This window comes from Syngnathus acus, chromosome 15, assembly GCF_901709675.1.
Source record: "Syngnathus acus chromosome 15, fSynAcu1.2, whole genome shotgun sequence".
Taxonomy (NCBI): domain Eukaryota; kingdom Metazoa; phylum Chordata; class Actinopteri; order Syngnathiformes; family Syngnathidae; genus Syngnathus; species Syngnathus acus.
The window spans coordinates 6,738,874-6,765,024 of NC_051100.1; the positions used below are offsets into that span (position 1 = coordinate 6,738,874).

Below are 26,151 nucleotides of genomic sequence, written 5' to 3' on the forward strand. Positions count from 1 at the left end.
GCACAAACACCGTCTCTGGAAGCAGCACTTACAGTGAGTTGAGGGAGCGCAGACCCTGGAAGGCGTCTGGAGCGATTTCCGAGATCTGGTTGTTGCTCAGGTCTCTGTTGATAAAGAACATCAGTCAGTCACTTGGATTGTTGGTGTGGTTTGACAGCACACTCATCTCGGAGTTACACTTGTCAAATAACACCTGGCGCATCAAATGAGGAGCTCATAAATGTAATGCCAGAACTTTTGCGCATATTTGAGAAAAGAAAAAAAATCCCTGCATTTTCTTTCCACATTTACTAGTATTATTTCTGGCCTTTGTTGGGAGTAAGGTTTTACAAAAGCAACAGAATTACAGTAACTGACACGTTTTGTTTTATGTGGTAATGGCAGATATTATTAATCAATTGTCAATCAAATCATGCATGTTACAAAGTCTGTAACACAAGTAACAATGAATACATGGTGTGGAAAAGCTCGACATGATTCTAGCCACCAGCGAGCTCGTGAGCCAGCAAACAGGCTTGGACTATTCATGATGAAAACTAAGTACTAAGTTCTTATATGGGAGGATGGGGAGAGGGAGGGGTGACCCATGTATTACTGTTTGTGGTCCATCAAACTGCAGAGTTATTAAACATGTACATTACAGTTGTTAATAGGATCCACAGGCTTCTTCCCACAGGATAACCACTAATCCTATGTGTGTCTGTGAATGCAGCACTCAAAGGAACCAGAGAGAGAGAAAATGAAAATCATCATGTGGTAGCATGTTCATATTTGTTGCACTTGAAGGGGGGGCACTGTTAAATAAGTTACCATTCGTCTAGTTGCCCTGGGCTTGAAAATTTCAGTACAGCAGAGGAGCCAACATCTGCTCTGGTGTGTGTCTGTAAACTCAGACACCACTGTGTGTTATTCTCTTGGATATGAAGATCCACGAGGTCAAAAAGAAGTATAACGCCATAAATACAGCAGCATAGAAACACTGTCAGTATATATTGTATCTGCACTATAAGCCTATATTTAACTTGTATAAATCACCTCTTCATATTTTATCCACATCCTCGGAGAGACATAACAAAGACATCTGCAGATGATATCCCATGAAGGTTGCAACATATGATGTATAGGTGCTGTCTAAACCGTGTGTGAACTGAGGTAGTCCATCGAGGGCACGCGGCCAGCTGAATCAACGCAGACGCGGAGGGTCAACATAGACATACCGCAAAGCATAGTTGATGCTAAATGCAGACTCAGCAGCCGGTTGTGTCTCATTCGGAAGACCTCATGGAAGACCCCGAATTTTCTGATTGTATAAAGTCAAAGTTATTCAGCTTCTCTATTTTCTCCCTAAAGTTAGTGTATCAGGAAGTGCAAAAAAAAACACAGTGAAAAAGGAGCAGAGTGATTTTACTCCACTAGTTAAAAACTTGCATGTAAATATTGATTCATTATAATGGCTGTCGTTTGCAGTCTTTTAGTTTAACTACAACACGAGTTTTCTGAATACAGTACTTGTTTTTGCACCAAAACAAAGAGCGAACAAAGGTTTTTCTCCTGCTCCAGTGGCTGCCGGCCTTAGAAAAGAAACGGCTGGATGTTTAAACAGAAGCAGCCTTCAAGCTGCGTTTAGAAACTCCCTGACCTTCCGCTCTTCTCCGCTTCACTTGCAGCTATGCCGCTCAGGCCCGTTGGCGTTACAGACTGCGGCTGACTGACGGGACAGCTCAACTACCGGCCTGTCACTGTTCTCGCTCCCGCCCGCCCACCCGACAGCCAAGCCTCAGCCTTCGTCGTTCCTGACCGGCCACAGTTTATGTTTTGCCCAGGCAGGCGCAACACTGCCCACACGGGGCCCGAGTGGCACTTGCCAGGGGAATACCAGCGAACAGCATTGGAAAGATGAGAGCTGTTATTATGACTGAGTAGCATCTGAGCGCCTGCTGCACACCGCCCTAACTCTGTGAATGTTCTCAGTGAGCAGACAAAATAAACGATTCGTGTTTCATTGGCAGTGGACAGAGAGGCTGCCTGCAGCCTCTTGGTGTCAGTCTTAAATGAGTGCGAGCATGTCGTGTTGGTGTACTTACATCCTGCGCAGTTTCTTGTAGGGAGAGAAAGCTCCTGGAGGAACTGTCTTGATCCCATTCTGCTCCAGACGTCTAGAGAGAAATGAAAATACATCTGCTCAACCAAAAATAGACTACAGAAAATTGTCCAAAAAGATTTTGTTCAGCGGTTGCACAAAATAAAATCATCTGGATCCAGATATGTTTTGATTGCTTGATAGGAGTTTGCACGTCTGCTCAAAAAATGTATCTGGATCCAGATGATTTTATTTCGTGCAATCACTTAATGAAATAAAATTACATAAATTCACCACAGCACATCGACTTTCGGCGTTTTGCTAGTTCACCTCTGAATTCAATGAGAAAAGGGGCTAAGTCGTAATGTAAGTCTCAAGCTTTAACATTCGAGTTTCAAGCAGTTGCCAGGGTAAAAAAAAAAAAGCAATTTACGTCACCACTAAATTTCAAGCAAGACGAGTCGTTACTTGAGCATCGACAGCATAATCGAGTCCCAAATCCTAAAATCGGTGACTAAAGTTTGACCCGATTCAAGTCATGTGACTTGCGTCCTCCAATTTTGCGGAATTGGTCCGATTCTACTGGAGGAGATCTATCCTCCAGCTGTAATAGGATCAGGCATGTTGGATTCATAACATCCTGAAACCCAATAAACTGTACAAACGAGTGTGCCTCGGAACGAGATCTGTGAGGGCCTTCCAATTACAGTCATATTTCTTCTTGATGAAAGACTTTCCAGCATTTATGATCTCGTATGAAAATCCTGAAAACAATAATGATCCCAGGAAGGTGAAACACGAGTCATTTTAAGTAAAGTCGGTCGAGATTTCGCCACGCAGACAATGAAAACATTGGGTCATTTCGAGGCCTAATCAGTGTCAGATGGTCGCAGGGGAGCAAACAGCACCAGAGGCCATTAGTGAGGGCGTGCATGTCCAAGCCGCTACTTAAGTTGGTCCCGGGGCAATTCCCCTTGGTGTGGCTGGCAGAGGGCTGTTTATCTGCAGGTCAGTTGACAGCTTTTAAAAGTCTCCTTAACAAGGCTTAGTGGGGCCCGGACGGAGCCAGCTGGGGTTCTGTCTGGTCGTCCAGCCAGCGAGGCCACTACACAACAGCATACGTGAGGCCAGCGCTATGGGCGCGAGGCTAGCGAAGATCATTAAAAGCTATTTGTCACCATAAGGAAATGGGGATCATTTAAAACCTGCAAATTATTGATGATAGTTGTAACCGCAACCTCTTAAAATAAGGGGCTTGCTCTTAGAGCGAGAACATTTCCACACGATTTAATCATTCAATTACAGACATTTATGATTTATTACATGCCTTTGAGGCTCTGCGTTGCTATGTTTATGGGCCGCATGTTTTTGCGAAACATAAACCGCTGCTGCACAACTTCAGAAAATGTTCAATCTGGAGTCTGCCCCCCTCGGAGCAAGGCGTCCATCCTCCACATATGGGGCGAACTAGCGGCGCAATTGACATTCTTGGAATGGACATTCTTGCGATTCCAGACCACAGATTCCTGCGGTGGCCGTGCTCTTGCGGTCTGTTTTAGTCTGCTTGTCCCGATGTGTCTGTGATTTTGCCGCAAAGTGACGGCGCTGCGGTTCCTTCGCCCTCACAAAGCGACCGAGCGCTGGGCCAATGTGGCTTTTGTGCTTTTTCTTAGCAACAAGCTCGTCTCGCTGCTCTGACACAGTCACCAAGTGTGGCTCGAGTATTATTATGTTTTTGGTCGCTCCTTACTAATAAATACGTGCAAGTGACTAAATCCCCCAATCAAAAGAGGAGTTGCAGCATCTGACAGAAAAAAATCCAACAATCCCTCAGTGCAGCCTTCAATCAATGCTTCCCATCCAATCTGTCAGTCTGAGTGCTTGTATGCGTGTCTGTCTGCAAGCTAGTGTCAACACAATCAATGATTTTGATCCTTTTCATTAAAGTCCAAGCATGGCTTTCATTAACGGGGCAGGGGGGATACAGCATTTTCTTTCTGAGTTTGAAAGTCATGATAGTTATAAAGACCGGCATTCATTAAGGGGGGAGGGGCATAGGTTTGGTGATTTTTTTTCTCTTCATTTTTTTCACATAATGAATGTATGTATACATATGAGTATCTCATTAGCAAGGCATCATGTTAGCCTCAATACACAGCAGTAAGCCCTCCTGTAATTGAAACTGATTTTATAATGAAGTTCAAGCACAGATGAAACCGGCTGCAGCAAATTACCGAGCCACCAATCACAGCGGACCCTTCCCCTTTATTTTCTCTCGTTCTTCAAACCTATCTGGTTCTATGGTGATTTGGCCAACTGGAAAGTTCAATGGAGACGGAGAAGAGGATAGGCAAAAAGGTAAGGCTTCCTTGGGAATGATGGAATGCGGATGATATAGGAGCATTTTTCACCACGGTCTTGTAAAAGATGAATCAGAGTTTATTGGTGGGGTGGTACTTTAGGAGCAATTAGATGTGAAGGGCAGGGGGACCTTTTAAAATGTCTTGCTGACAACGCTACAGTGAATGGGGAAACCAATGTCTCCGCTTTCCTTTATCAGGAATCACTGGCTTACGAATGTCAAATTTAAGATGTTTCAGGAGCCACTTCAATTAAATTCAAGACTTTTGACCATATTTCAAGAGGTCCAAAAGTCCATTAGAGGGCATACAAAAACGTGGGTCCCCACAACACACCATCCAGTGATTACAGAGAGTTCAAACACATTCTAATCAATGTTATGCAAAACCACAAAGTATTAACATAAATTAACAATGTAAACATAAATTCACAAGACCTACATTGGTGTAATTAAGGAATTGTAAGCAATATTAGTGCAGCATGCTCACACAAGGAAACTTTCCATTGTCAGAGTGTTGCAACAGGCTGGCAAAACCTAAACAAAAGGGAGAAGTCAAACAATGAAAAGTTATGCCAGAAGACGACTTTGTGGGTGGTCATTCGAGTGTGAACAGCGCATCCAAATTAGGAAATCCAGCACATCAGTGGACTAGAAATGGGTCAGGGTGGTTGGGGGCTTCCATGTTTGCCGGGTATTTATAAACAGACCCCATAGGGACCAGGAGACCTAGAAACTTGCTGTGTTGCCTTCGCATCGCGAATGTCGGCTTCCCCTCTGTTCATAAATCACTGTTTTTCATGAGGCTTTTACAAAGAGGCATTAACCCCCACCATCAAGAGCAAAATCACTACCTTGAAAAGTTAAATCCTTTCAAGCATTCCTGGGAATTACAGCGACCCTGATAGCCGGCGGACTGAAAATAGTTAATGCGCAGACAGATGTTGACGGGCTGATAAACTAGTGTTTGCGTGCGCTTCGCAGCCATCTGAGTTGATAAGAGCTCGCAGTCTCCGCCTATGCTACGAGACGACTTGTCCAAGTGTAAATGGACGCATATCTTTCCAGCACTGGGGGGACATGCGTACATGCGTGTTTTAAATCATTTCAAGTTTGTAAGTGCATACGCAGGCATGTTTATGGAAGTGCATGCACGTCTGAATTGTGCACATGACAACGAATACCCTACAGCGCTATGCTTCGGTGCACATTCTGTGGCTTTCTTCACGCTGGAATCCATCACTTTGCTCAAGTCAAGAGCAAAACTCCCAAGGAATAATATAAACAACTTCACTTTTCTGGGGTGCACATGATTAATTCAGGAAAGATAATGCAGGATTCTATATTTATTTCTGTCACTTTTTTGTTTTTCTCACTGGACTGTTTACACCACAAGCTTTGACTGAGACTGTGGTACAGACTGTAGGCAATGACGGTGACCATGACCTTTCCAAAATGGACCTATGGTGTTTTGGTTGGTTAAGTTTGGGCACAAAAAAAAAACAAATTGGCAATGCTGTAAATGTCAAACTGGCTTAAATAAAATACTTTTCAGCAAAGTCAGTTAATGGAAATTTGGACCTGAGCATTTCCTCTGGATTTGGAGGAAATCTGAGATGTTATGTATGTGGGGAAATGTAAAAAAACAAATTCCCGGAAAATACCCCAAAATTAAATGATCTAGCCTGGCATATTTGGAACGTCCAAGCATATCTCATTAATTTGGTGGTGCTTACATTTCGGCCATGCTGTCTGGCAGGTTGGCTGGGATGTCAGTCAGACCCTTCCCTCTACAGTCCACAATATTGTTGCTGCACGTACACATAGCGGGACAAGATCCGCCGCCCGTGTTGCACGGTTGTGGACTGGATGAATCCTGGTAGCCTGGAAACAAAACAATTGGTTAATACATAAGGATGAAGATGTAGGAAGGGAAAGCCAACTATAGAGAATATATAGTGAAGCCATTCTTGTCACTGTGCACCCTGGGAGCTAAATAACAAATGAACACTGATGATCCCTTTCCAGGCAAGCTTTGACATTGAGAACAAGAAATGAACTTGACGTTATGCTAAACTCGTACATCCTTGAGAATCAATGAACAAGAAACTGGGTTATCTGTCAAAGGGAAGGCGTCGCGTGTTGTGAGCGCGAAAAAAGACATGAATAATACAATTGCGCTGATGACGGAAGGCCTCCGATAGTACGCATTGATCTCTCCTCAAATGTTTCTTCTGAGTCGGTGCTCCCTGGTGGATGGAGTAGGTGCGTATTCAGCGCCAGCCCAGCTCCCTAACGTGCTCTCTTTTATTTAACACTTCAACTTTTCAATTTGCATACAGAGCACATCAAGCCATCACGCTGTCTCCTGGTACCTGTTCAACTAAGCTGACAGTGAAGCGTTGAAGAGCGGGCGCCTCCATCGCTGCCACGACTGCGTGTCAGTAGATGTGTGTAAATCTAACCCAGATAAAATGAATAAAACAGACTTTTAAATGGGCTCATTTACACAGCATTACTAATCTGGGTTTCAAACGATTAATATTTCAGCATCTCACCATCGCTCAGATAGTGGAAGTTATACACATGGCGCTAGCTCTCCACTGTAGATGGATAGCATTAAAAATATTCTCAACTGGAGTTTTCAAGATGGTGTGAGGCATCCGCTTATGAACTTGAAGCCATTGGAGTGAGCCCGCTGTAGTTTACAGTGCTTCAATTGATGAAATCAAGAGTGTGGGCAATTTATAATGCCATGTTCCTAATATTTTGGCCAATGTCAGGCCGGAGAGTGAGGTAAACAGGACAAGAAAAACTGTGTTGTTGACACGGCTGCAAAAGCCAGCCTGATCTGAGGCCGTGTGATCTCCTTGACAGATCTGGGATCAGGTGTAGGACGGAGACGAGCTCCCATCTGATGGAACATGCCACGTTTGACAGGCCTGGGATCAGGGAGAGTGCATAGCGCAGCTGGAGCAGCGTGAACGATGACAGCTCCCTGACAGGTAGAATTGAAGCGAGGCTTTTTGATGTAATCGTGCGCTCATACAAGATCTGTTTTTCCCATTCCAGCTTTTTCACGGCCACCGTATTCCAATTCCGTCTCCCTTGTGTTATCGGCACACACGCGCTCTGCCATTTGCATGGTTGCTTGCATTTAATCTCACTCCTCTCATCATCCAAAATATAATATTTTCACTGGCTACACGCCACGTCTTGTACGAAAATTCACTTTGAGTTCTCACATTTTGTATTTATATTTCTAAATTTATGTGTTGTATTACACTCCCCCTGCACTCTAAAATGGACAATCCTCAATTTGATTATTGTTTCTTATGGAAAAGCCATTATCTTTTTGTCAAAGAGCCCACCATTGTCCCACATAATATTCAACTGTGTTTTCACCGTTGGTACAACCGTGATGACTTTGCGATAGATTGAGAAAGTTGAAGTTGTGCAGTGCTCGTTTTACAGTTTTTTTTTATCACTTTCTTTTATAAAAAGAATGTGCAGGTGGAGCTGAAAACAGATTTTGTATTGATTGATTGTTTGCTTTGATGGCAAGAACGTTTTTTTAAAACTGAAAATGAGACACAGATTTGACACTTCAAAAGACAACTGGAATGATGAGTGTGAAGTAGTAAAATTGTCACTCATTACACACTGAAAATTCACAACGCCGGAACGCTTTTCCAGCTGAAGAGGAATGACGACATTTCGGAATGGCGCAGCCAAACCAAAAACACGTTCTCCCCGATTATTCAGTCTTTTACTTTGCTTCTGCATCCTCCTTTCTCCCCAACTCAGCGCCACCCTGCCCCAAATCCCCCGCAGGTGGCCTGGCCTGGTCACAGCCCATACACACGACACACACATATGAAAATACAAAAAATATGTGGTGTGTAAGTGTGTGCGTGAATGGCAGCAAGCAAGTCGCCTAATGAGTCCTTCACAGGGAGTTCAACTTGTGGTCAATCGTTCATGCACGTGTGTTTGTATAATTGCTTGACTTTAACGTATATGCTGTGTTCATGTACGCTCATCCTGTTTTTTTTTTTCTGGAGGGTGGGAATCGTGATTGTTAGTTTTTGAAACTCATGGGCAACTAATCATGTCAGGATTGGGAACTGCAGCTTCCCATGAAGCTCAGCCTAAACTTTCTGCGGCCTTATCTTGGGTTCGGACAGTCCCACCTCGCTTTTCATATCTTCGAGAGTTCCACTCCCACGCTTTGAGTCACTTTCCCTGGGCGAGGAAGAGTTAATGGTCCGCGTTGTCATGCTCTATGGCTGCATAAAAATCACAACCCATGGAGAGTGACCGAGAGAGATGGAGGGGGGGGGGGGCACACACCCACAAACACACATTTAACAACCAACCATCACAGCTGGTGTTGTAGTGAGACGGCCTTGACGGGGAGCGAAGGTTCTCATACGGCTTTTTGTATTGTCCTGATATGATAAACTTCATGCACGTGTTCCTTTTTGTTGTGTTAGAAAAGGAGCAACTCCACAATGATCTTGGCGCAAGCAAAAATAAAGAATGAATGAAATGACTGAAAATGATTGTGAAACTTAGAATTCAACAAAAAACTCATTTTAACAAAACAAAATGTTTGTGGTATATGTCACACGTGGCGATCTTACCCGAACAGCTGAATTCGTGTTTCTGAACCTCGGCCACATTGAGACCTTTGAGCTCGGGCGGTGCCGTGCACTGAGTGAACAGACCAATGGTAGGCCGCTGTCGGAGCCACTGGGCAAGCCAGGCCAGATGACAGTCACAGTTGAGATTATTGGAGTGGAGACGGCTGTAAAACAAACAAGAATAGTTAGAAACTAAGCTATTTGAAGATCTTCTCCTTGCCAGTCAATTTGACAGCGAGTGAAGACGTAAATAGCACAAACGTGTCTGTTCTGTCCTCGAGCTCATTACAAGCAACCGTCGCGGCCAAACTCACTAAATAATACGCTACATGAATGATTGTAAACGCGGCATTCTGAATGAGGGAGAAGAGCCTTCCAAACCCGACACTCCAAACATGGCATTCCTGGAATGCTGCGTTTTTTTGGTTGTCGCTGGTGTTTGGAGCGTGTTTCCATGTGCACAGATGCTGACAATACACAAAAATAGTAAAAGCTATAAAATGTAACACCACTGGGAGTAAAGAAGCTTGGAAGGATACCGCAAGACATGGCTCGGAGTTTCATCTGCCATGATTGTTTTCATTTGTACATAATTCTGTATTTAGTAATCACATGATTGCGCAATACACAACAGGCTCCAGGGGCTATTTGCGTCTATAAGGGCCAGTTGTTGTTGTGTTTAGATGCGGGGCGATAATGGCTCCTGGCTTTGCTACAGACCCCGTTGTGGTTCTTTGTGGTTTTGGCGGGCCCCCCCAACACTGTCTGGAACAAAGGACCCTATATAATTCAGCACTCTCTCTTCTACGGAGGCAATTTACTGTGTTATTCCAAACAGCAAACACAGTAGGTGTCACTCACAAGGTTCGCAGTTTGGGCATGTGGTTGAAGCTGGAAACGGGGATGCTGCTGATGTTGTTGTTGTTCAGGGTTCTGTGAAGAACAAAAGAGCAGGGGAAAAAAATGGTCAACGCTCAACATATTCTTCACAAAGCGTTTTTTGCTGTGGTTTCAGATCTATTTTGTCCCGTGGTGGCACCCCGCTGTGAATATAACACCTCATTCCACACAGATGGGGAAAGCCTCCGATGCACACCCACGGGCACGCATGCAAATACGCACGCGTCAGACTCCCAATCAACCCTACGCGGAGTCCAATTCACGCGCAGACCCTGAGCATCAGCTGCAGCCAGTGAATCAGGTCATTTCAGTCGGCTTAATAACCCTTTACCATATATCACCCCCCCACCCCCCATTTTCTAACGCAACCTGTCCCCTCCCCCCCTCCATAAAAACCTATACAAACAACCCCCAAGCCCCACTTACACCATTATGACAACCTATCACTACATCTGCAATCCATCCACACCATGAAAGCAGCCTTTAATGGCTTTTTTGGTCTCCCCACCCCCCTAAAAAAGAGAGAAAAAAGAAGTCTTTTACGATAAAAATAACAAGGCTGTTGAAGCCCCCGTGGCCCAATCTGTACTGGAGACTCTTTTGTTTCAGAGGGAGGGCTCAAACAAAAGGCTTTCAAATATGTATGTGTCTGATTAGTTCTTTTTCCGTAATAAATATGGCATCAAAACAGCAATCGGTCCAGGAGGGAATATTTGATGGTGGGATCCCTCTTGTCAAAATGACAAGCTGACCCCGGGATGGAAGCGAGTGCAGTCAGGAGAGGTCCGGGGGGTGTTTATGTGATAGAGGGGAATTTTGCTGTCAAATGTGTAGAACAATGAGTTAATGGCGGTTGGGCCCTCACGATCCAGGCCCCCTCAAGAGGCACACCCGGGGGGGTGCTTTGAGGCCAGGGCCACTATAATTATGTGTGTACATTAGTTCTGGTTATTAGCGGTGGTGAAACAATGTCTTCATTTAACCGAGTGCTTTAATATTACACTGGAAAAAGATACTCACAGCACTTCCAAGCTTCGCAAGGCTCTGAAGGCGCCGTCCTCGATACAGCCGATGTGGTTTTTATCCAGCTGACTGCGAGAGAAAGAGGGGAGCTGGTTAGGAAACGCACAAAAATCTTCCTTTCCCCCTTGCACACTGCTCATTATTGTCTAAACAGTAAACAGCACACTGATGGACTACGGTAAATCAATAGTGTTCATCTAAGCTCAAGTATCCCAAAGAGTGGTCAGAGGAGGAGAGCGGCTTGGAGTGTGTTTATCATTACTATTATCATGTGTGAATATGGTGCACGTACCTTCGAGGATAACTAAATCACTGCCTTCATGAGGCATCTTTGTGCATTCAAGGTAGCCATGAGTCTACTTAACCACTAATTGTACACTTGGCACTTAACATGTAGAGTAAAAAAACTAGCTACTGTGACCGCAGAGCAAAATGAAAAAAAATAATGCCGCAGAAGGAGCTGCTGTTTTGGTTAGCAACTTTGTTAAAATGGGCTTTCACTTGTCATGTTTATGTACGAACAAGTACGTGTTTGAACTGAGATAATGACAGTGATTATCTCTGATGGGAAAAGGGAGGGGAGATGTTTATTTGGCCTAAGTGAGGCACACAGCAGCTATTAGAAAAATTCAGATTGTCATAGAGTAAAGATAAAGAACCAAAAAAAACAACAACAGAATATTACATGGAAATAATACAGCATATGTTTACAGACTTTGTAGGTTGTTATTGGAAAGGACACATTTTACATCTAAATTCATACATCAAGTTCAGGAGTGAAGCACACTCACAGGTTTTTGATGTCTGTAGCTCCTCGGAAAGCTTTTCTTGGGATGGACTGGATGAGGTTTTCGCTCAGATCCCTGCAGAGAAAAGAAGAAGGAATGAAAAGGACATTATACATAAATGTCTTACAAAAAAGTCATGTTTAGTCAGCATGATAATGCTTTTTTTTTTTTTGAAGGGCCAGACCCATTCAGTGTAAACCAAAAAAGGTTTGCATTGTTTCTTATGTTTCAGATATGATCATAAATATTATTATAGAGTATGTCAGTATGGCATTGTTGAGAGTGAATCACTTTCACTTTTTGAATAGATTTCTTTTTCCTGAGGCAGAATGTCAAAACCTCAAGTATGCATGGAGAATTATTTTACAGTGCCCCCATTATTGAGTGTCATCTCTGCCTTGGGTTAATCGCTATGCTTTGCCCATTCACGAGTGTTGGGTTCCCCGCATTGAGCCTGCACACAAAGACCAAACAAATTGCATGACATCGCCCAGTGAAAGGTTGTCACTGAGTCTGATTCATTAAGGAAAGTGCTGCCTGAAAGAACATAATCGTTGGGCATTAGGATGCATGTGTGTTCAGAATGTAATGTCGGATAGCAATGAGGCATGCGTGTGGATAATAAGAGGAAAAGTAGCCATCGTTTTAATTAGCACAGTCCTTTTATCTGCAGCTGAAATGCTTTGCTAACCTCTTTCAAAAAGGCTCCGTCCCCTTTCCGGCACACACGGTACCGCAAAACTGTAAAAGGCCGCTCTTGACAAACATACTAATGCACACGCGTGAGGCTCCCACAGTGCGGACAGAAGTAAACAGACTTCTTACGGGCGTCCACGAAAGATGCTTAAGCGTGACCGCAAATTCCACAATCTATAAATCTGGATGACACATGAGACTCGAATGACTCCTGCTAGTTTAATGTGCATGTGTGCTGCGGCCTGCAATGGCAAAGTACAAAGTGATTTCATGCGACAAGGAGCTCCCAGGATGGTCCCAAAAATGATCAGTAGGTCGTCATTGGGTATAGTATGATTTATAAAAAGAGAAAATAGATGTTACATTGTGTAATGCAAGTTTATGAGGTGAGCAGGCATTAAAAAATGTGTTTTGGCTTGTACACAACTTCATCCATCATCATCAATAGATCGGCATACGAGTCATTTCCACCAAGGGCAATTCTGTTTGCGGGGAGGTAACCATTGTTTATTGGACCTTTTCCGAAATATTCAAAAGGCTCTGTGTTTCCTTGGAAGGAGCATTAGCAACCAGAATCTGAATCATTGAACAAAATACTTCATTGTCTTTTTTTTTTTACACACAACTCATAATAGCTTCACAAGAGAAAAAAGCTTTTGCTCGACCTAACCTGGCACTCTATGTGCTGAGTAATTCATTTTTTTCAAGCAGCTGACAATAAGGAATGATATTAAATCACCGTTCCAATGCCTGAGGATACGTTATTGTTGCAAGGGAAATGTGAAGAAGAAGCAAAAAGACAAGGATGCTGTGACGACAACTTTACGTGCTCATGTAGTAAAATTCAATCCCCGCTGTAAAACATCCCTAATCCCATTAGCATGCTATAATACGATTGGCTGAAGACAACTACTCTCCCACTTTTAGTGCAGTTTGATTGGATTAGCAGTTGTGGAAAGTAGCTTTATAAACGAGAGTCCGTTTAGCGCGCCAAGAAAGCAATTGTCCTCGCTCTCGCTTCTGCTTATAAAGTCTTGCTCCTTTTGTCCTCCGTCTTCATTTGGAGAATAATCACAGCGGTCATGATTTGGAGTCAGCAGTCTTCCGCGCATTGACAGTTCCAACTAAATTTGGCTTCGAAGGACTTCTGCATTTACACATTCTTAAAATGGCAAGCAGAACATTTCTGTGGGGGTGCATGCTGTATTTTACATAGTCTGTGGTTGCCACATTCTGACTCGTTTTTGTTTTTTTCCAAGGCTTAGCTGACTCAGTTTGGAAGCGAGCGATTTGACGTTGTTGATTAGTTTAGAAGTTGATTTTCGGGGAAACATGAACTACCTAAAATAAGGCACAATTACAGTGCTCACCACAAAGATGGATATGGGGCACCATGGTCAGCGGGTTAATCTAAAGTTGCAATGCTTCGAAATGTATACAGTACTCCAGCACTCAAAACAGACATTTTACAGTTAACAGGCAATCTGGCATTGTTAGTGAAGACCAAAACATGTCCTTTCCACTTAGGGGCCCGTGCACAAGAATGCACCATATACTATATATTTATATTTATACAGTCCGTCTCTATGTATGTGTATGTATGTAAAAACATAGCTAGTTTCTCCATCATTCAGATCTTTTATCCTACGAAATGTTTCTAATGTGTTTGTTTTGTAATACAACCTCAGGCTGTTTAGGTCTCAGAATGAGGTTAAACAGGAGCAAAGCGCAGACGCGGTCAGGTAAAAGAAACAGGAGCAGAGGTCGTAACCTGCAGACGTCACTCGACTTGTGCAAATCTATTCACTCTATATGTCACAAAGCAAACTGTCAAATGCTCGTCACTCGCTGCACGAGGCGGCGTCTCGCAGCATTCGCATGATGTGTAGACCATTTGGCTCCAGTTTAAGCCTTCAGGCCTTGAATGGAGCAATGGGATGATGTCAATTTGCAAACACAAGGGGATGCTTGAAAGTATTTTCTTTATATTACAGGTGTGTGAACTGAGTGAGGCTGTGCCAGAGCTGGTATAGATTTACGTTAATGCACAACATAGCCCGGGGTGGGCATTTAGTTCATTAGGTAGCCAGGCTCTCCGTAGGTGACGTTGCTCACAGTTCATTCCCATTGTAGCCCTAATGATTGGCTCGCACATATGTTTGAAGGTGTGCCTTTGCTATATGGATTTCAGTCTCCGAGTCATTTTTGGGCTTTGTGAAGACTGCACGACAAACAATGCAATTGTTTGGCACTGATAAGCTTGTTTGCAAGAATCTCTGGCGTAATTAGCAACACTATCAGACATAGCTGTAGGCGCCTGGTCTAGAGATTAGCCTTATGTTGAAAAGTAATGTCTGGTTCCTGTCTGATTCACATCATTAACCTCTGATCTCTATCTCGGTAAGCTGCATAAATATCGCTCGCAACACTGATTCTCTTCAGCATGGTAAAACGTGCTTAGCGGTGTTGCGTAAGTGCAGGGACGTCAATGCCACCAATCACAAAACGACACATTTGTTTCCTACATACTATGTCAAGTTGGTAAACGCTGGTTTTGTGTGTTTTAATATTTGTAGTTACAGGCTGAATTGATAAAATGTAGGTTATGTTTACTTTCAGCCACTCATCATCATCTTTCTCAAGTTACGGAGCTGCGTGTTGGCACTGTCTGGAAGAGACACAGCCAACTGTCAGTTAACGTACTAAAGCAATTAACGTCAATGTGAATAAGCCAGAGCCACAGTCGTGATGAAGTTTCCTAAACAACGACAAACCTGCATGCGTCTATTTTTTAATTGTCTTTTTTTTAATTTTTTTAATCGTCAACATGAACAATCCGGCTCACTTTTAACAGTCAACAGTGTTGTAAAAAAGGTAGTTGCAATCATACGCCCACAAACAAACGGTTCATGCTGAAACCCTCGTGGGCTCGAGACACAAAGGTCGTGAGAACTTGACGATCGGTGAGCATCATTATTTGAGGTTGCGCAGGGCGAATGAGTTATTTCGGACAGCGAAAAAGACAAATGGGTAAGACTTCTCCAGAGAAAAGCCTCAGGGCATCTGGTTCTACGGTGTGGGAGTCTGTGGCCATGTATAGCAGAGTATATGCAAGGTTTAAATGAAAACATCATAAATGAAACAACTACATTGACATATGCATTCCACGCCAAAGCATACAATGGCATCTTTCAAATCCTTATGATTTCACAATCTTTGCCTTCACGCTTGGTTGCCAGTTGTGGTTGACACAGACGTTCAAATAATAGATGGATTGATCTTGGCTATTTGATGGATTGCTTTAATTGTTTTCAACCATATACTGCCATTTAAGGATGCATGAGAAAATCTCGAGTTCTTCCCTACACTCACCGAACTTCACTATTTGTATCTGCTTGCGTTTTCTGCCCACCCTTCCAAGAAAATAGCTGCTATAGAATCAGCCTAAACAGGGTCAATGATATCCTTCTTAAAACAACAAATGTGAGGAAAGAACCAGTTTTTCAATAGAGCAAAAAATATTCCGCAGGTGTCTTTGTGAGGTTTTGCCGCAGCTGTCTGACTGCATGTTGAATACTTGGATTCCACAAAACAACTTGAAAGCGACGGATGGAAATCTTTCAACAAAAACGCTTGACTATTTCCAAAGCAGTGCAACCTTGGCTCAGAATCTTTGTTGCTGCTTTCTCAACTGCTCTCATTTCACCGGCCCATCGCTACAATCAATCTGTCTTTGGACTGCATTTTTGGAGGGTCTGACTTGGGTGTGACCTTTACGCAATCAAACATTTATCTGTGTCTTGTGAACAACGATTAAAATAACGGTTGAGAAAACAATAAAATTAAATGTTCAGTGAATGTCATGCTAAGCAAAACTGCTGACACTTTTAAAAGGGCTGCACACAGTGTGCCTATTCAACAATGTGCAAACAGTGTTTATTTTCGACATCTCTCGACTCGATTGCGCGATAAGTGACCTTGCCGGCACACTTTTAATTTCATTCAAGGAGTGAAAAGGACAAAAAGCAGGTATGGGAATGGGCCTGATTACGTTCTCATTAAGCCAGTTAATGGGGTGTGTGGGGGGCTTTTAAAAGGAGTGCTAGTGTGCTGCCACTAACTGCTAACTACTTTCTTCCTCCCTTCACAGTAAAAAAATAAATAAAAATACAGTACAGACATGAAAAACCACATCGCAACCATGAGCGCCTCAACCTGCCATCAAACCAGTAAATTACCGTAGATAGAAACACTGCATAAATGTCGACTGGTTTTACATTCCAGACAAAACATAACACAAAAAGAGTGGTAATAGCTCACTAATTTTTTTAATGTGCGTTTCCCCTTCCTGCTGATTATTTAAAATGTTCATGCATTCATTGGCATTAAATGACAAAATTTACTTTGCATGACCAAGGTAATGTTAGGTAGGAGCAAAAAAGCACAATCTGCATACATCCACGAGGATTGATTCAGACCTTCCATGTCGTTTTGTGCTTAGGTTCAGCAAATAGGGACAGAAGGGAGTTTGATTGTATTGTTAGGTCTTGGAGTAATTCAGCTGGTCTTTGAGTAGCTAGAAGGCAGTGTAAAAAAATACAAGGTGTGGCAGTTAATGATGGCCTAATCAGACATGGCATGGAAGTGTGCACCCTCTCTATTACAGCTGCTTTGAAAAAGCAGCCAACCGCAGAGAAATATGAATTAAGCAATTACATAGAAATAATAGAAGAGAATAAACTCAATAACATATATTAACTCTTCATTGCTCCCCACACCTTGAGGTTTGAGTGTACAGTATAAAGAACCATTTGTTAAGAAAAGATGTGCAGACGTTTTGTTGGCTGCGATACAAAGACCTGCAGAGGAGAATAAAGCTGCAGTGTCAAGCACATGAAAAAAAGAGGAGGTGTTAAGAGTGGGGGGGAGTAACGTGAAGGGAGGTGAGGATTCAAGCCGCAAGGCTTTTTGGGTGTGTTCCAAAACACAGGTGAGTGTGTAAGCTTGTGTGTGTGTGTGGCCCAGAGAGAGTGAATAAGTGTTTCTGTGTGTGGTCAAGACAATCTCGACACCTTCCTTTGTCATTCTTTTCTCTCCGCGCGTTCTCGTTCGCGCCGTGTAAATTATAAACATGTCTCCTCTGTTGTGTCTTCGCTTTGTGTCAGTGTTTACGTCTGACGTTAAAGCACGTCGACATGTAGCGATGTCAAGGTCAGCATATAATATGAATATAATGTTGACGCCGGCATTTGAGATGAAAGCTTCCAATAGAATGGAATAGAACCAAAAAGTTAACTATAAACAGTTGATAGGGGATAGGAGAGTGAATGCAGGGGGAAGGAGAAACATGTCGAAATGTTTGAGGAATATTGTCAAACAAAATCCCAGAGGAGGAGAAAGTTGTTCCTTCCGTCTAAATATAGTCGTCTACAAAGAGTGGAATGAAAAACAAATATGCCACTAATACCGAACACTGCACAAGTGAATAGCATCTGTTTGTCTGTAGATCTTCATACATTTCTCATTTTTTGAAAGCTCACTTCGACTGGAGTCTCGCAGAAGTAGAACAAACAGCTGGGGAGAAAGTCAGCAAGGAAGCGGGGGGGGTTCACTTCACTATCGTCTTGCTTTCCTCAACCTTCTCGCGTTCTGTGTTTATTCATGTGGGTTTCAGGAAATAAGTCATCATGCAGCATTATCTCATTTCCAAGGGACCCTATGGCTTGTCACAGCGCCATCATCATCTATATATCTAACTCTCCGCGAGGTATTCGACGGTTTGTGTTATTTTAATGTTGAAAACTTCAGCTAAGACAACAGAGTGTGTCTGTCACGCTTATGATGTCACACACATATCCACACGCAAAAGGGGATTTCATGGATGGACTCCACTCTAATCATCTTCGGCTCAGCGGCCAATGAGAAACACACAGTGGACCTAAACTGGAACACTCTGCAACCACCAAGAGAAAACACAATGTCAGTGGAACTTATCAAGTCCACATGAGGGCCCGACACACAGACACACGCAGGCACATACACACTGAATGCGGTTTAACTGCTGCCCACATCTCTGCTTTCACTGTAAATGATTCATGATGTCCTCGTGAATTTGTGCGCTCCGAAATACCACATGTGCGCGTATATTTGGCGGGTATGCCTTCCTGCCACCCGTGAAGCAAACGAAAGAGTTAATACGGTGAAGAAAGATGGGAGAAAATCTATCCCGCCTCGCCGGCTCTCGATTCACCCTCATTTCCTCTGCCATTATGTCTGCTTGTGTTTCGGAGTGTGTCCAAAGCTTTCACTGGCAGTCAAGCTGAGCCAGGGAGGGCGGCTGGGCGACATCGATCATGACGAGCGCCTACAGGCGCGGTCGGAAGAAGGAAGGGTTGGGGGGCTTTGGACCCGGACATGGCCGAGCCTCATCCATCCATCAAGGTAGACAATAGAGGAAAGAGAAGGAGGAGAAAAGATGGGAGGAAAAAGGGGGCTCATGGAAACATACACCTCTCAGAAGGCCCATTATTAGTGCCATCAGCTATAACGATGAAACTAGATGTTATTGATGCACTGTACTGTGATTTATCTTTTGGCTTACAGCACTTGCAGCAAATTTGAATAATGCAGGTATCTACCAATTGCAGGTGCTCCCTCTATTATATCGCAGTTCATATTTTGCGCCCTAGGATATATCACAAATTTTAAATGATTGTTTTTTTATGAGGTTTTACAGTCCACAAATACCTTGGTACATTAAAGAGAGAAATGATTATGTTTTATCTCTAAGGACCGCTAAGAAATACACATTTAATACTAATGCAAAGCATTCAATGGGAGTTAAAGCAAAGCAGAAAGTCATTTAAACTAGTTAAAGATGCTTCTTTGAGAATGAACGTCTACCTATAAAGTGGAAAACGAATGGTGAGTATCAAATAGCAGCTTTTCCTGGAAGCGCTGGTCCGAGGTCAGACTTATTGTCTTGAAGCGCTGACAGATCCAGCACACCTAACCACAAGCTTGGTCGGGGACGGCAGATCAGAGGACTGTCACTTAAATACACACTGTCGGGGGCTATTTCAATCAACACTCGAAGACACTTAATGGCCCGCATACACTTGGTTGTGAGTGAAGAGTTGCAAAGAGCTATGCAAAGAGAGCGGGCCTGAGTGAAAAATGAGCATGAAGAGTTAATAGACCATTTGCACTCCAAAGTTACTGTTGCTAAGTCCGACAAACATACCAACATACTGGAGTGGCACAAGGAGCTGACAGTACTAATGTGACTTATTGATGTCCCTCATGTTAGTAGCATAACATTAAAACAGTGGTATTTAATTCCTTTTCAAAAAAAGATCCAATAAAACCTTAATTAAAAGTATCAATGAATGTAAAGTATCACTGCCAGGATAGTGTCGGCTTAGCAAAAATTTGGTCGGTGTCATGGCGGGAAATTTAGATCTTCTATGGGGGCTGACATGATAGAAGAATAAAACTCGTTTGTGGCGTTTATACTCTACTCGCCATGATGGATGAGACAGATGCATTGTGGTCCACGTCAAGTCTACGACTCAAGTCAACTCATAAATAACCTTATCGTCTAGCATACACACACCAGTGTATCCTTCAAAGCATATATACACACACGTCTGACTTATCTCCTCGCAGCAAGATGGCAATTCAGAAAAGCAGTGATTCAGGCCAACGTTGACAGTATCTCGGCGCCCTGTGTTTGGTGCTAATCACAAAATGCGGGTGACGGTGCGGTTTGCGGAAGACAAGATAAGCTCTTCCTGATACTTCACCCAAAAAAAAGAATAGAATTACATTGAGGTAAGTGCCGAGAAACCGATCAAAGGTCTTCAAATTCATTTCAAGTAAGGGCCATGAATTCTAATTGTTAAATTCATACAAATCCATATTGATGAAAGCATGCAGGCTACTACTGCTAGTCCACTCCAAACAACCTGTTACGTAAGTAAGGAGGTTAGTGACTGGTCAGCTAAACATTGTGTGTGTGTTTCTTGTGTGTGTGCAAGGCTTCTTCTCTGTGACAAGTGTGTATATGTCAGAGGTCAATCAAGGCATTCATGAAGCTATGAATAAATAACTGCAGGGTCTCTGAGACCATGGGAACCTTGCATGAATATTACATGAGGCAGTCAGGGAGGCAGACAGCTCTGCTTCACTTATTTTGGCAACAAAACAAAGTTTGGGCTGTTTAACTCCGGACTCCGACTTTTATGCTTAAAATTGTCAAATGTGATGATAAAACCAGATGTGTACAAAAGCATGGGAGGGATTTTTTAAATGTGATTTATTCTTACGTAAGGTCTTCTATGAATTTGTAATGGCATATTGGTTGGGGCTCTGAAAGCAAAATTGTCCACCTGAACACGGGTGCAAGGAGGGCCAGAAAAGAAAACAAAGATTTTCATTCAAAAAGAGGAACTGGCCAAAAAAATGACACAGAAGAAGAACCTACAACTATCAAGAAAAAGAAGGGTTAGGGTTAGGTTTAAGAAACAATATCGTCAGACCAGTTTAAGAAAGGCATTTATTGCTCGTTAACTCGCACTCACCAAAGCTGCAATAAGACTGGCTCACAAACTGTTGCACCTTGGAGCCTAAGCAGACGGTGTTAATAGAGACGCCGTTTGAATATTTTTTATTTTTTTTTTTTAAAGAACAGATTACCCCCAGATGGGACCAGCAGGGCTCCCACTATTTACATCACCATTACTCAGAACAGATTTGATGTGTTCAGAATATTATTTGTTTTTATTCTTCTGTGTCACCATTCATTAAGGAAGAAACAAAAAAAAGTCAAAATAAGAACTAACTGCTGAAAGTATTTTATTCTGCTAGCTACTAGTGCAAATAAGTAGATGGCTTAACTTTTCCAATTGCTCTACTTCTATATGGGTTGTCAGGCCAAACTGACTCGCTGCCAAAAGGCCACTTCTGGTTGCTAGGAGACAGAAGGTACCCAAGCCACGGGGATAGTTTGTGTCTTTCTGGGGACCGGTTTGACCTGGTATGATTATATTTTTGGTTGCTCTTTATATTTATACACACTTCCACAAACAGTTTCAGGGTGAATGCCAGAATGTTTGACGAAGATGTCTCGCGAGCGTCACAGTCTCGGTTAAGAGACAAGACGGCGTGGTGGGACTACTCAGCGGAGACGCTGGAAATCCCACACAGTGATGGAATTGCTCCAGGAAAAAGCAACGTTGCACAGTGAGTGAGTAAATCAGGCTTATATTTTAGCGCTGGTAGACTTGAGTAACTCAGATTAGGCATTTAATTGTGATAGCTCAAGGTGAGGAAATGTCAATAATCTTTCTCAAATGGAGCTCAAATGTGTGTTTGTGTTTTGTCCATTGCGCTGTGTGTGTTCTATTTGTGAGAAAGACAGAAAGTGACAGTGAGAAGAGAGGACAATGAAGTTGGTCCCAGCTGTGCTGCAGTGGGCGGGAGTCGCCTTCAGCATAACAATGGACATTAGTGATTATTCGGCATGTTTACTTGGTCCCCCACTCTGCCGTGGAATACCCTCTTTCTCCCACTCTGACAGCCTACGTATAATATGGGCAGGGCATGAGGGAAGAACTGCCATGTGAGAGACGATAGAGCGAGACAAGCATTTCAAACCATCTTTTACAGGGGATTACGCCGGACCTCGCTTTGAACAATATTCAAAGGAATCATTGCTGTGGCTCCAAAGAAAATTGGTCACAGTGATCCCTGTGGTTTATTCATTACAAGCGTCCCTGAAAAGAAACTCTCTTTTCAAGGAGAGGACGGACACAAATTGAATTGGATCCCTCCGGTGCTACCCACCGCTTGTTCATATTCTGGACTTTTTCCTCATAGGAAATAGAAATCATCCATCAAAAGTTCAAACTGTAACCGTGCAATTTGTAAATAACAATTGTAAATTGTTGTACAAGTGTAGAAGTAAATTCATATTAAATTCAATAAAACAGAAAATGATTCATTCTCAGGCTTGGGTGATGATCTTAAAGGTTTGACTATATTTTGGATTTACTGGACAAATTTGTTCACAGCCAAAATGATCCATATGGTTTTCAGCTAACGGCCACCATTGTAATGTGTGGTCATGACCATCACACTAAAACCAACTTGAGCATGAGGTGATGATGTTTTTGAAGGTAAGGCAGGTATGAATCATGGACAGGCAACTGCCAGAAAACGATATTGCACTCTCATGAAGTCAAATGAACTGCATAAAGGTGGGCCGGCTCGTAAATATTTTGGCCCATATATAGGTTCCACACTATTGCTCCGAGGTGTGTTCATTTAGTGGCAGCCGGCCCGCATTATGCGATAGAGCATCAGATGTGACTCACTGGTCTTTTAGGGTTAATGAACCCTTGCAGAAGCGTAGCCGTAGGCGCAGATTATTACCACAGGCAGAACACCCACACACTTTCTCTCTCACACACACACACACACACACACTAGCAGGTTGATAATAAAGCAGGTCTTTGTCGAACCTCCCAAGAAATCAGCCCATCAAAGGTGTATTTCAACATAATAACTCAACTTGACAGGTCGGTCTGGATATAAACATGATCCTGAGCAAAGGAAAACAGGCATTTTTTCTCACAGATAGAGCGGAACATAATGTAGGACGAACAACATCAATCATTCACAAGCATTAACATGGAGAATGATAACTCCCCGAGGGTTGAGAGTTGTCTGTGTGGAGTAATGAATGTGTGCCAGTACAGTTAGCGTTCACAGTTAGCCAGATGAGGCCAATGATTTACTGCAACAATGACGGATGTGATGTATAAATGGGAATAAAGTCGAGGGGGTGGGAAGGGGTGGGGGGGCTTGTTTTGTTTTTCCAACACCAACTTCCTGATATTAGGCCTTTGACATCATGTGGTCTGGATCACCGCTCGTAGATATTTGCGCGGAAGCCGAGTGGAAAGCATGCATGCATATTTGTGTTTATTTGGGAGTTGTGTATTGCAAACTCTAAGGGAGCAACTGCCAGAGCAAGGGGCATGAAATTAAAAGTCATCACCCAGGGGACTGAAAGGGGGGGTTGAGTGGAGGAAAAACAAAGCATCATAATTACAGCTGCAAGCAACGATGAACGGGGATTCGCTTCCTCGCACTTGAAAGTTGGAAGATGAACTGCAGGGAGGATTTGATACAACTTTAAAGCAAGTTAAAGCATTAATGCTACCAAAGTGTCCCTATAAAGACTTCCTAATTACCAGCATTTTATTTTCACCATCTCCCCCTCCCACATGAGTGTAGGCAGAACTATTCTTCTGTTTTGACCTTATACGGCAATTAACAATTTCTTCCATCAATCATGGCAACCAAATGAAAGTGAAACCACAAGTAAGTGTTGCTCGAGGATGAACATTTGAACGTAAAAGCCCTGAAAAGAATGATTTAGCCAAATAATAATGATGGAAAAAAAACAAAGCCATTTCCAGAGGGCCCTATGCACCGCAAGCTTGAGTACTAACAAAGATGCGGGAGGGTCAAAACAAAAATCTGAATGAAAATGCAGTGGCAGAATAAATGTTGCCAGATGAGATTCTGACATACGTATCAGCAGCATATCATGAACCAAACACTTTAGAAAACAGCTTTGAAATTAGAAAACCACAAGTCAAGAACATTGACTGCTCAAAGAGAAAGTTTGTCTGACCCTCATACATCATCATGTGTGTTGACTTGCCTTGTAGCCACACATACATTTGGTTTTTGTTTCTTTGATGGGCAATAGATCACACAAATGCTTTGGAATTAATCACAACTGAGGCTGAATGCGCACACACAAACACACATTTTTGTGTAGTCTGCATAGGTGTCCTCTCAAGGCCCCCGAGTGGATATGATGGATATGCCAGACGTGTGTGTGTGTGTGTGGGGGGGCTGCATTTGTATGCTTACCTGACAATGTTACATCCTGTAGCTTGAGCTGTGTTATTTATTTTGTTTGCTGTATTCTACCGCTGAGCTTTTTGCCTATGGGACAAGCTGTTTGCAGAGAAAATAATCCACGCCGGAGGCGCAGCCGAGCGGATGTTTCCATCCCCGGGCTCACTATCTCACCCTAGCTTTGACCTTTCACCCCAGCTCAGGGAGGCGGGCCGGGAGGGCCCCGAGCGTGACCGATCCATTAGGGGTCTCCTGACAAGGATGAGGATGACATCTGAACTCTCGGAGGCCGCACGGTAAGGAAGACGACAGACAGGGGGAGGAAGAGTAAAATGGATGGAGGCAAATGTGTGTCAGTGATGCAAGAAACTTTTTTTCTTCATTCCTGTGTGGATTTTTGTAAAGCCCCGTGACGACACGGTGGGCTTTCATCCAAAAACCAGAGGCTTTAAGTGTATATTTTTATTGGCCCTCTATGTAGGCATAAGAAAGTCTCTAGATGAAGAAGCATCTATTTATCATTTATCAAATCTATGATTTGATTAATCATTTATCATTGGCCACTCTTCTCTGCTGTGTGGGAAGTCTACAAGTATTTTTTATTTATTTACAGGGAATTTAATTACATTTAAGAGTTAGATTTTCATCAGCTGAGTTGAGTCCATTGGGATGTATTTAGACCACACACCCCACTTCAAGTTGCACTGGGCCGAGGTTCTTCATTCCCAATTGAGTAGGTTTGGATGGAGATAAAGGCAGAGAGGAGGATGGAACTTCAAGGATGAGCGAGTGAGAGTGACAACTCCGTCTGGAATGCCTTTGTCTACATAAGCTAATATTTGCTCTCGGACTCTGCCCCCCCTCTTTATTTACTGTTGACAGAGTGGAAAGAAAAGCCAACTTGCCAATGGTTTACCAAGTAGCAAGCAAGACTTTTCCATCTGTGTGTGTATGAACACACAAGTTCCCAAGCAGCCAGCAGTGAGCGCAAGCGGAGAGAAGGAATCCTATTGACTTCTCCAAAATTGCCGCTGCTCTCCGATTAATCCCGCTTACGGCCCCAAACACAAGCTAAACCCGCTACGAGTGTGTGAGAATGCTTCACGTTTGTCAGACAGACATGGAGGATGGAGGAGCTTCTTACATATGGTGCCAAGAGCTCCCCCTTCCCTCCCTTCCTGGCTCGCAAGCAGCCCGGGGGTCTGCCCGGGGGCCAGTCTCACAGCAGGTCAGTCACCGCGGCGGCACTTTGATGTCTTTGTGGCAAGACTTTGCGCCGCATGTCCACGCTCATTAACTTAGTCACTGACAGATCAATGTGGGCCAGACGAAAGCCTAAAATGACACCCAGTGGACTTGACGGGAGATTGTTTGCCACCATTTTGACAAGCGTGAGCGTCGCCCCTTCACACATGCAGCCTAAACCTGAGAGGATATTACCGCACTTAACCTCGCCATCCTGACTTCCTCTTCATGGCTTTATGCGCACAAAAAGCCACATCGCCTGCACGTTTAAGTACATCCTGTCACTCCGCCTTTGATAGCTTAAAGACTATGGCCTCTTTATCGCACAGAACTCAGGCCACTCAGGTCTACACTAGAATTAAAAAAATAATAATTCTCCAGTCTGCTTCTCCTGAAAGTCTAATTAATGCGCTATGCAAGATTTGCTTATACTGAAGAATTTTTACCAAGATGTCACTTCATTAACTGAATAAAAAA

At 43.2% G+C, this 26,151-nt stretch overlaps 1 protein-coding gene across 6 annotated transcripts in view; it reads right to left on the reverse strand.

Annotated features, from left to right (window-relative positions):
• slit1a (slit homolog 1a (Drosophila)) overlaps window positions 1-26,151 on the reverse strand; it is a 68,241-nt gene that overhangs the window by 17,485 nt on the left and 24,605 nt on the right. For 5 of the 6 annotated variants that reach the window (XM_037271012.1, XM_037271015.1, XM_037271017.1 and 2 more), the window contains exons 5-11: window positions 11,800-11,871; window positions 11,006-11,077; window positions 9,947-10,018; window positions 9,086-9,249; window positions 6,176-6,323; window positions 2,085-2,156; window positions 33-104 (exon numbers count right to left, since the gene is read on the reverse strand). In XM_037271012.1, the coding sequence (XP_037126907.1) occupies window positions 33-104; window positions 2,085-2,156; window positions 6,176-6,323; window positions 9,086-9,249; window positions 9,947-10,018; window positions 11,006-11,077; window positions 11,800-11,871 (672 nt within the window). Of the gene's footprint in view, window positions 1-32; window positions 105-2,084; window positions 2,157-6,175; window positions 6,324-9,085; window positions 9,250-9,946; window positions 10,019-11,005; window positions 11,078-11,799; window positions 11,872-12,610; window positions 12,614-26,151 lie in introns of all 6 variants that reach the window. The other variant, XM_037271018.1, reaches the window with a different exon arrangement.